This window comes from Cordyceps militaris (genome assembly GCF_000225605.1).
Source record: "Cordyceps militaris CM01 unplaced genomic scaffold CCM_S00003, whole genome shotgun sequence".
In the NCBI taxonomy this organism is placed as follows: domain Eukaryota; kingdom Fungi; phylum Ascomycota; class Sordariomycetes; order Hypocreales; family Cordycipitaceae; genus Cordyceps; species Cordyceps militaris.
Window position 1 is genome coordinate 132,002 of NW_006271971.1, and position 10,223 is coordinate 142,224.

A 10,223-nucleotide genomic window follows, 5' to 3' on the forward strand; every position below is an offset into this window, starting at 1 on the left:
CTTCTGGGGTTTTCAACATTCGCTTGCCTGACCCTACTCGGTGGTTGAACTTGTGATCCTTTCCTGGCCGCTCGGGGTACTGCGTGCCACGAGGCCATGTTTAACGAAAAACCCTCGGAAAAGGGCTCCTGCCGCGTTCACCTCCGTTAGGTCTATCTCCTCGTATCCAAGGTCAACTCCACGAACGCTTCCTGCTGGTGGAGAGTTATGGTCGGGTCGCAACAAAGCCTGCCGCCGCAACCCCAACCTCTCTCCAGCCCTCTTCCCCGCAGCCTGGTTCAGCATTCGCCTCGACACGCTCCCCGAATACAGTCGCAACACAGATGGCGTACCTCGTGGTACCACAACCAGGTAAACGGAACGCGCTGCCGTACACGGTTCCCGTTCCGCCAAGGCTTGCTTGTCTTGCTGCAACCCCAGCCCGACAAGGACTCGACGAAGGTACATGTCGTCTTCATCCTTCTGCTCGTCTTGCCCTCCTTCCAGCTGCAATTTCTTTGTGCGTCGCACCCGATCCATCCGCACGTACGCCACGCAAGGCTTTCCTTTAGCACTGAAAATCCCCTCTAGCTCCACCATCGCCTTGTGCCCTGCGTCCTCCAGCCGAACACTCCAGAGAAATTCTCCATCGTATCTCCGAACTCTCACGTCATTTCTTAGATAGCCCGTTCTGTACGCCCTGTCAAGTGTGTTAGCTCCCAGTATCGGCTTAATTGTCATCACGCGTACCATCTCGGACGTAACCCGTTCACAATCATCCATTCCTTGACTGCCACCTGAGTCAATCGGCTGTCGCGTCTTGTATCATTCAGATACTTGATCACCAGATTGTCGTGCTCCTTTTCCTTCGATCCTCGCTCATCCACAGCACCCGTATCTCCAAGTCGAGCATCATGTCCCGGCCTCTTTGTCTCTTCCAAGCCAGTCGCATTGTCGGCCGTCTCGGCCTCACCCGCTGTATCTGTCGGAATTCGCCGTCGTTTGCCCTGTGCTTCTATAGTTCGATTGATTTCGAGCTGACAATCGCCATCACCCAATGCAAATTGAGCCCATTTCGTGGCCGTACTCTCTTTCCCTGCTGTCATGGCATCGTCGTTCGCATGAGCCTGTTTAAGCCCTGTGGTCGAGTTCATCGTGCCTGTCGCGCCTGCTAATCCCATCAGCTTTCCGTCGTCTTCACCCCTCCCTCTTCTCGTACCTAGTCTCGACGCTGTTGAGCGCTATGTTTCGTTTCTTTTCTTCACGTTCTGTCGACCGAGTCCATATGCACCCCGTGACCCGTGACTGGGCCTGTAGCAAAACAAAGCTTGACTTGGGTGGCGGTGATGTTGCTTAGTAATTACTTGCTAAATGCCCCCACAACGCGCTGGCCACCTCCTCAACTCTCTGTATGATCACACTTAGTTGTGCTAACACACCACCTTCATTGTGCAGCCCTGAGCAAAATGGTCGCAAAAAGCGCAACCAGCTACGCCGCCCGCTCACACAAAGACTTCGATCGTTGGGAACGCGATCTTGGCAAGCTTACCGACAAGGATTTGGGAGCTTCCGCGAGTAAAGCTAAAGGCGCCCATCTTCCTCATTTCCGACTCATTATTCGCAAAGGCAACACCGAGATCCTGCCAATCTTCGCTGACGACCACAAGTCTGCCTGTCCCCGTTGTCATCCGACCAACTCCCCCCAGCAGCTACACGAACAAAGGGAAAATTATGTCACCCGGGATGACGTGACCATCAAGAGTCTCCTGCAAAAATCATCCGACCAGCTTGATGAGATGCCCTGCTCCGAGTTCTGGACCACCCTGGTCAACTGCGTCTCGCCTGCTTACGCGCCATTCACCAAGGTCTACAGCTTGCGCCCAAAACATTCGTCCGAAGCACCCAATACCCCGGTTAACGTCTCCAGTCCAACAGACTCGTCTTCCCCGCCTGAACCGCCATCGTCGTCCCCCTTCTCCGTCGACTACGGCCTTGATGACGACGCTTTTACAAACCTACGCAGTGTGCCCGAAGTTGTCACCAACCATCTGGCCTACATGACCGATCGCTATGCTCTCTACTGCCTCCGCCAGAACAATGACAGCGCCGAGTTTCGCGCACGGCTCCACCCCATCCGCTACACTGCACACATAGGCCGCGCGACCGTCACAAGTTACGACGACGGAGGCGTCGCTAGTTTCGAGAAACTACTTGATACCTGGCAAATCCACGACCCCTCCGTCACCATACGTGAATCCAAAATAGCCTCAGCCAGTATAATGGAGAACAAAACCGATGGCGAAATCTACCCCGTTATTACAAACGAAAACTTAGCCCAGTTTCTTCTTGAGGCTGTTACCTCTATGCGTGCCAATCCAAACCGCCTACGAGACCAGTACAGTCCTCCATCCTACTCCGTCATCTCCTCGCGCGTACGCAGACCCTAACTCGCCCTTTAGTATCATTCTAGTCGCCCATTGCAGTGTTTTCTCCTGCTTTATGCACTTTCATGCCGGCGCTAAATACCATGCCTTTCACGATGCACAATCTGACGCAGATCGTCAGGCCTTGGCTGTTCAGTACCCCGAAGAAACTTGTATTACATTGACCTCGACTCGCTGGTTCAGTTTGCTCAAACACACCCAAAGAGGCACTCATTTCTGCAACCGATATTCTTCTTTGCGCATGTACGCCCGTCCGCCTCCCCCGCCTCTTCTACCGGAGGGCGATGGCGAGGACGAGGACGAGGACGATGGCGATAACGATGACAATGGTGATGACGATAACGATGACAATGGCGATGACAATGGCGATGACAATGGCGATGACAATGGCGATGACAATGGCGATGACGATAACGAGGACAATGGCGATGACGATTACGATTACGAGGACGATGATTCTGCTTCCTCGGGTTCACAACGCCTGCCTATAATCACCACAAGCAATTCAAAGCGCAAGCGTCCGCGCGAGAGCCTTGACTCAAACTACACAGCATAATAAACCACTATATAAAGCCTATATTCTTATAAATGCTTTATCCTATCCTTTACTAGTATCTTAAAAGTAGATAGTAAATAGTAAATAGTAAATATTTCTATTATTTCTATTATTTCTACTATTTCTACTATTTTTATTATTTTTACTATTTTTACTATTTTTATTATTTCTATTATTTCTACTATTTCTACTATTTTTACTATTTTTACTATTTCTACTATTTCTACTATTTCTACTATTTCTACTATTTCTACTATTTCTACTATTTCTACTATTTCTATTATAATAATTTTTTAGTATATAAAATACCCCTATAGTAATCCTATATATTTATAGATACCTTACTTTATATACTATGTATAGACCGATGTTAGAAAACACCCCCCCTCCTGTAGGTACCTATTTATGTTAAATAGCGCCTTTCCCCTCCTCTGAAATGCGAACGCGTCTACAAACTGGCCTAGCCTGCCCTGTTTCGCTCCCTTACTTGTGCCTAAACCTTTTATGAGCTCTTTGCGCCGGGCGCACCACTCAAGCCCGCTCCTCTCATCAGTCGTCCTCGGAAAGCAAAACATCTGCTTCGCGAGATTTCTTTGGAGAGCCAGCAAAAGCACACTGCAATCCATCTGCTTCAGTTCGTCAAGCTGCATACATCATACCCTCGCTTCTTTCCCGACATGCCGCGACGAGTCCTTACAAGCCAGGAGCGCCAGCGCGTTGACGCCTACGAGGACGCGCTGGAAGCTGCTCTGCGCGAGGTTGGCCGCAGTGACTATGATGCTCGTTTCCGAGTCAGCCTAGCGGTAGAGCAGGCTCATCCGCTCAGCGCAGAGATCCGAGAAGCAATAGCGCAGGAAAAAACTGCTCAGTTCGCCGACCCTCTACGACAGGTAGGAAGCACAATCAAACTCGACCGCTTCAAGCCAGACACGCCATGGGGTCTTGTTGTGTACCGAACGGCATATGGCGATGATGCTGCTTGGAGGCGAATGCTTAACGAGCTGCAGGACCCCGTGGACTCGCTGCCGTACGAGCCTGCGCCCAACCCGGAGCTCTACCCCCGGCATCGGTTTGAGATTATGGACGATCAGAGCCAGTTCGAAGGTGCCACTATGGAATCCTTGCGTGATAAGTTCTCTACGTGGGTAGTGGAGGAGTACCGCGCCAACCTTAAGGAAGAGCACCGTCCCTCCGTAGAGGAATTTAACGCCGCCATGGACGGCTCCCCTGCCGGGGCTCGCTACAACTTCTTCCTAGTCGTTGATGACATTTGTCTTGAGTCGCTAGACCAGGCGTGCGGCGCTGTGGTGAAGCTCGTGCAGGCAGCGGGGCACCGAGGTAGCCTCTCGGCGGAGGAAATTCAGGAAATGTGTCCTAAGGAAGAGGGCTCGGAGTGGGAAGGGGGTTTAACGGAAGATGAGTATGAGAATGTTGGTTGGATGTACATAGAAACGTCGGATTATGCCGTCTTTCAGGAATATTTGGCAGAACCTTCAAACTGGGAAGACGAGTACTTGAGACCGCCAAAGCTGAGATCTCTGGATGGGTTTGAAGACGTACCAGGGTCGTGGAGGAAGTGATACTAAATATAAAAAGACTAATTAGTATTTTATATACAAGGTAAATAGTAAAGAAAAGTATTTATCTTAAGGCATGTAAAGTAAAGACAAATGTATTTAAATTGTGAGTATCTTTCCTAGGGGAAGCTGGTCAGTTGGTTGCCCTTGAGGTCGGTCGCTTCCTCTTTTCTATAGTTGGTCTTGTATGTATATATCCGTCATCGCTCATGCAACAATTCTTTCGGCGGCACAAACAATGCATTTTTCTTGTCCGATATATATCGCTTGGAAGTTGGGGCGGTGGCCCTCAGTCATCCGCATAGCCCATCCGATACGATTCCACTTGGCATTGATGGTAATAATCTTCATTCTTATCTCCCGCTGCTGTTCGCGCCGGTGCCATTCAATCATGTAGTCATTATGATCATCTTCATTATCGACTATTTCTACTATAACTATTAAGTATATTGCTAGTATACTCCATAGCTTGGATGATCTTGTTATTAATAACTTGCCTACTAGTGATATTGTCTATATCCAGTTGCTTGTCCAACTACAAACAGTTACATTAGGTGAACATCGCTATTCCTAGTCCAGCTGCGAATAGTCTTGCCCCGGAAATAAAACACAATGCCTAGCAGGCACCATAGCAGTGTCAGCCCCATATTGGTAAAAAAGACGGGAAGGAATCTATATCCGGAATCATTAGCATACTCATTCTGCAAAAGTGGAAGACGCCTTAGATGTCAAATAGTTACTCACCCAGCCTCTACGCTCCATCTTGTCACGAACTCCGCGAGCCCGTATCCCCACAGGTTTTTGTTGACTGTAATGGCGACAAAGAGGGCTCCGGTAACCGGCTTATAGCTGTCGATGGCGTATGAGCTAGCAATGCCCGGGAGGGCAGCGACCTGGATACCAGCACACCCGTAGCCGACAACCACGATCGGTTGCCAGGGCCAGCCGCGCTGGTACCCGACGGCGGTGATGCAGTTGCCCAGCACCATGACGGCCACGTACGGGATCAAGGCGGGCAGACGCATCTCGGGCTCGCGGATGCCCCCGTTGCGCGCCGTCGCGCGCGCCGACACGCAGTCGCTAAAGGGCCCCGCCGTGAACAGCCCGATGATGATGCCGCCAAAGAGCGCAAAGTTGGTGAAGCCGACCGACTGCGCGGACCAGCCGTACGGCGCCGCGGCAAAGACTTGCGACTGCGTCAGGTTCAGGATCAGCAGGTTGCTGCAGCTCCAGCTCACGACAAACGACGTGAACAGCACAATCGGGTACGTGAACAGCCGCCACGGCGTCCACAGGTCGCGGAGGATGCGCCGGGTCGGGTTCGCGTTGAGCTGGTAGGGACGCCACTGCTGCCGGCTGGGAGAGCCCGTGCCCAGAAGGGGGTAGTAGGCGTGCCTGTCGTCGGTTGCAATGGTTGTCGCATCATCTGTCTTTTCATAGGGCTTTTCCGGGGACTGGGTCTCGTGGTGCTCGGCGACAGCTTTTGACGCCGTCAGCGTGTCGGCAGAGAGAAGGATCTGGCCTGAAGGCTCCCGATGCCACATTGTCTCCGGGAAGCCGAAAATAATGAGTAACAGTGACAGGGAGGTCAACCCGGCGCTGAGCCACCAGAAAGTAGGCCACCCTCCATGCTCGGCCATGGCGCCTGCTACGATGGGCGCGACCTATGAATACTAGTCAGTACCGTAAACGTGAATGTGTGGGTATTTTGCCTTGAATACCATCAATGCGCCCATGTACGTCACCCAGTAGAGCGTGTTCCACTTGCCGCTGTCCTGCAGGAAGAACAAGTCGGCAATAATGGCTGGCTGGATCGTTTCGCCTGGACCAGAGCCGATGCCGCTGAGACTAGGAGGGGTCAGCTGAATGTGCAAGGCGTCCACTGGGACACGGGTGGTTTGTCAGGCGGCATACATGGCTGCGCCCAAGAAGGAATTGTACGAGGTGGCCTTTGCTCGCCACAGATGCGAAGCCAGGCACACCATCTGCGAGGCAATCAGGACAGGACGTCGGCCGAAAGAGCTCGCAATAGGGACCCTAAAGAGACGGATTATGAACATGCATCCAAGGTACCAACGTGGTTCGACCCAGCTTACCAGATGAAGTTACTGAACCCAAGGACCAGGATCGTCACGCCGGTGAATCGAATGACGTCTTCCAGCGACCTGTCATACTCCTTCATGAGATACGGGATCATCGGGGCGAGGGCCAGCGGGGAGAAGCCCTGTGTGAAGCTGACAGAGGACGCGGCCACGATGGCGGACGTCTTCCACAGGAATCGCCAGTTCAGGGGATCGTTGGGACTGTCGGATGGCGGGGGGACCAGGACTGTACGGTCTCCCCCCTGGCTCTCAGCGGCTTCACCTTTGATGCCCTGGTCAACCATGACCTCCGTCCCGGGGATGATGTCAATCCGCAGGTTCTCCTAGGAGCTGAAAGTCAGTTCATCACGGTTCATGGAGACAGTAAATGGATGAGGAGACGGACCCTGTCACTGTTGTTGGCGGACATGGTGAATGTGTTTTTGCAGTCTGATTAGATGGGAAAAGTTGAGAGGAATCTGCAGCATCAGGCTCGACAGATCAAACGCGGGGAACCACGCCTAGATTTAAGCTGCTGCTGCAAGGTGCCTCCCTCGGGAGATGTTGCACTGCAGCGGAAATCAGTTGTCGAGTTTTTCCGAGTCCCGGAATGCAGTGTTCCTGCTGTCGAAACCCCACCGGAGGCGCGCGTCGGAGATCCCAACCCCAGAAGAAACAGTATGTATGGTACATAATTGGGATGCTCCACTTACCCCGTGGGGTATTGACAGCTGAAACTTAAAATACCCCTCTCAGGACCCCTGCTACCCTGGGGGGAAGACAAATAGCGGAACCGTCTGTTCCAGATTTGTAGCTTTCAGTGCCCATTGCTCCCCATCGGATGGACTCTTTCAACATCATGCTGGCCCGGCGATATTTCTATTCGCATTTCTGGAGTAAATGTCACAGGTGTGGATCCACGAGTGACCCCGCTTGACCTTGGACGATCAGGAAGCCGTGAAGCTCTTTGAGCTTGTGACGGACGGCCTTGCTAAATACCATTGCTAGTTCTCAAAGTATCCCTTTGCTGGTTCCGGATGCGGCATTTCGGATTGCCTCGTGTCGTGGGTCGATGCGGTCCAAAGACAACATACGAGGCTTTTCGTGTGGTGGTCTGGTGGCGGTGGCTGCCGCAGGGACACACTCCGGGGCGCTGAGGTGTGAAAGATGTCAAATCATTTTGCATCAGCCGCGGCAGTTGCACCGGCTACTCTTTATTGTTGTGTGGTTGCAGATGAGTAGATGTTGTACGTGGTGTACGTGGTGCACCAGTCCCGTGGCTTGCATTGCAATGCAGTGGATGGGAGCCAACGTTTTGTGTGGCTTTAACCCCTTTAACTGTTGACACTAATTTATAGCCTGTGCGCATGGTGAGTGGCCCAGTATTGGACAAGGTCCTGCTGCGAGCTGCCATAGTCTCCACAGGGATTGGCAGATCTAACATGTAAGTTCCAAGCGTAGCTATGTAGTTATAAAACCGATCTTCAAACACAATAATTATACTTTTTTATCCTGTTCCAACTCTTCGTTGATATCTTGAATAGACTTAAATATCACCATATAATTATAACACGCTGCGGGTGCGTACAACCCATAGGTCAACTTGGTACCCCAAGTGCCACGAGACGTTGCATTCCAATCCTTTGCTAGTACGGCAAAGTTGGTACGGGGGACCACTTATTGCAATGCTTTATATTATATCTTATTTTCTTGTAATTACAAGCTACTAAAAAGCTTCCACTATGAAATGATACTCAATGCGTGTTCCATCCTTTCGGCCGCGAGCCGTCAGCTGCCAGCATTTATCCGCCAGCCTGACGCCCACCTCGGACGCACCGCAGTAAAACACGCCGACGGAGCGTTCCTGCTCCTGTCTCTCGCCATCGTCAGCATGCGAGAATTTCTTGCCCGGCCCATCCCGACTCGCATTCATTTTCATGTCGTGGTAGTGCTCGTCGAGGATGGTGTCAAAGTCGGGGCGTCCGAAGGCGGTTGCGTTGAGCAGACCGGTAAGAGACGAGGCGGGCTGGTTGTCGCTGCGGCTTGTTTCGAGAATCCAGCTACAGATGTAGGCGACAATGGACGCATGCTTGGCGGTGATGTGCGTGTTGATGCGGATGTCGAGCTGCGAGGCGGCGTCGAGCTGCCGGCGGCGTCGCTGCTGGCTCGTGGAAACGTGGTTCAGCAGGTCCGAGAGCCACGATAGGCTGTGGCGGTCGCGTACGATCCAGTGGAAGTCTGTTCGCCGGTGTTTGCAAAGTTCTCGGCGTGCGCTTTCAAGCAGAGACGGCGGTACTGTCTTATGGACCCACGGAGCATCGCCGCGGTCTAGGTGTTGACGGTGCTGCCATCCGTGATGCAAGTCATCCTTGCGCTGCAGATCGGCCAGAATCGCCGAAAAGGGAGTGATGCCAACTCCAGCACCGATGATGACAGAGTATCGGAAATCACCAAACCGCTGCGCCGGTGCACCAAACGGGCCGTTAATGGCAACCTTGATACTCGAATCCAGGTTGCGCAGCTGGGCAGTCCAGTCGCCATCGGTCTTTATGTGAAGTTTGATGGTCTTGTCGTGGCAAAACGAGATGGTGAACGGATGCCACTGGAAGAGGCTGATGCTGGGCACGAGTAGCAGGATGTACTGGCCAGCTGTGTAGTCCCAGATGCGGTATTCCGGCATTTCAACAGTCATCTCGATGGTGTCGCTAGTCAATACTTCAATCGAGGCATCGATGAGGTAAAAGCCGAGGCATACTCGAGAAATTCTCTCAAATAACAGCAAGAATGTGGGCAAAGCCAGGACATAGCCAAAAACGGGTGCCTGGAGCAAATGAGAAGTTCCGTGCGCCATCATCAAGGCAATAATCGGGTATAGCAGTAAGTGGCCGATCTGGAAAATATTATAGTGCCAGCGCCGAATTGACGGAACGCTCAATATCGCGACGATGTAGAAGAGACTGAGCGCCGCAAGGCCCGTCACGCCGGCTCTAGAGCCGATATAATCGACGTAATAGAGACCGGGCAGTTTCTTTTCAATGACGCGTGTGACGGCTTCTTCATTTCCAGGGTCGCTACCCTCGCTGAATGTGCCTATCAGGTGGCTGCCTGCATGTACGGTGGCGAGCAGGAGGCCAAAGCACGATATGTAGATATGAAAGCGCCTCGACAGATCCAGATTCAGGAAGCGCACGACGTACGACGACCGCCGCAACATGGTGGCAAAGTACCGCGACATACTCAGCGTCATGAAGAAAAACGTCGGGTACAGCGCCCCCGTGCAGCCCTTGGCCACGACGACGCCGTAGCCAAACGCGGCCGTGTAGCGCCTTGCATCGTACCGGACAACCTCCGCCGTCGCAGCCGCCACCATGGTCGCCACCACGAAGCTGAGGAAGACGACCTCGTAGCCGTGCACGGCCCAGTAGGCGCGCAGCAGCCGCAGCGCGCCGCGCCGCTGAAAGGCGCCGTCCTGCTGCCGCTCCTGCCTCTGCGCCTGGACGAGCGACGGGATGCGCCAGGAGCGGATCCGCGCGACGAGGTAGTCGCGCGAGACGACGGGCCCGGTGGTGGCGGCGCCGAGCATATT

General features: G+C 52.9%; 3 protein-coding genes across 3 annotated transcripts; 1 reads left to right on the top strand and 2 right to left on the bottom strand.

The window, feature by feature from the left end:
- Window positions 1–33: 33 nt before the first annotated feature.
- CCM_03665 (uncharacterized protein) lies at window positions 34–1,133 on the bottom strand (the record flags this gene model as incomplete). Its single annotated transcript, XM_006668815.1, has 2 exons — window positions 34–679; window positions 730–1,133. The coding sequence occupies 2 exons, from the start codon at window positions 1,131–1,133 to the stop codon at window positions 34–36; spliced, it is 1,050 nt and encodes a 349-aa protein (XP_006668878.1).
- Window positions 1,134–1,445: 312 nt separating this feature from the next.
- On the top strand, window positions 1,446–4,559 carry CCM_03666 (uncharacterized protein; the record flags this gene model as incomplete). Its single annotated transcript, XM_006668816.1, has 3 exons — window positions 1,446–2,407; window positions 2,463–2,973; window positions 3,489–4,559. The coding sequence occupies 3 exons, from the start codon at window positions 1,446–1,448 to the stop codon at window positions 4,557–4,559; spliced, it is 2,544 nt and encodes an 847-aa protein (XP_006668879.1).
- A 204-nt stretch (window positions 4,560–4,763) lies between these two features.
- CCM_03667 (MFS transporter, putative) lies at window positions 4,764–7,067 on the bottom strand (the record flags this gene model as incomplete). Its single annotated transcript, XM_006668817.1, has 7 exons — window positions 4,764–4,984; window positions 5,253–5,257; window positions 5,301–6,220; window positions 6,278–6,404; window positions 6,471–6,593; window positions 6,653–6,981; window positions 7,044–7,067. The coding sequence occupies 7 exons, from the start codon at window positions 7,065–7,067 to the stop codon at window positions 4,764–4,766; spliced, it is 1,749 nt and encodes a 582-aa protein (XP_006668880.1).
- Between the last annotated feature and the right edge of the window lie 3,156 nt (window positions 7,068–10,223).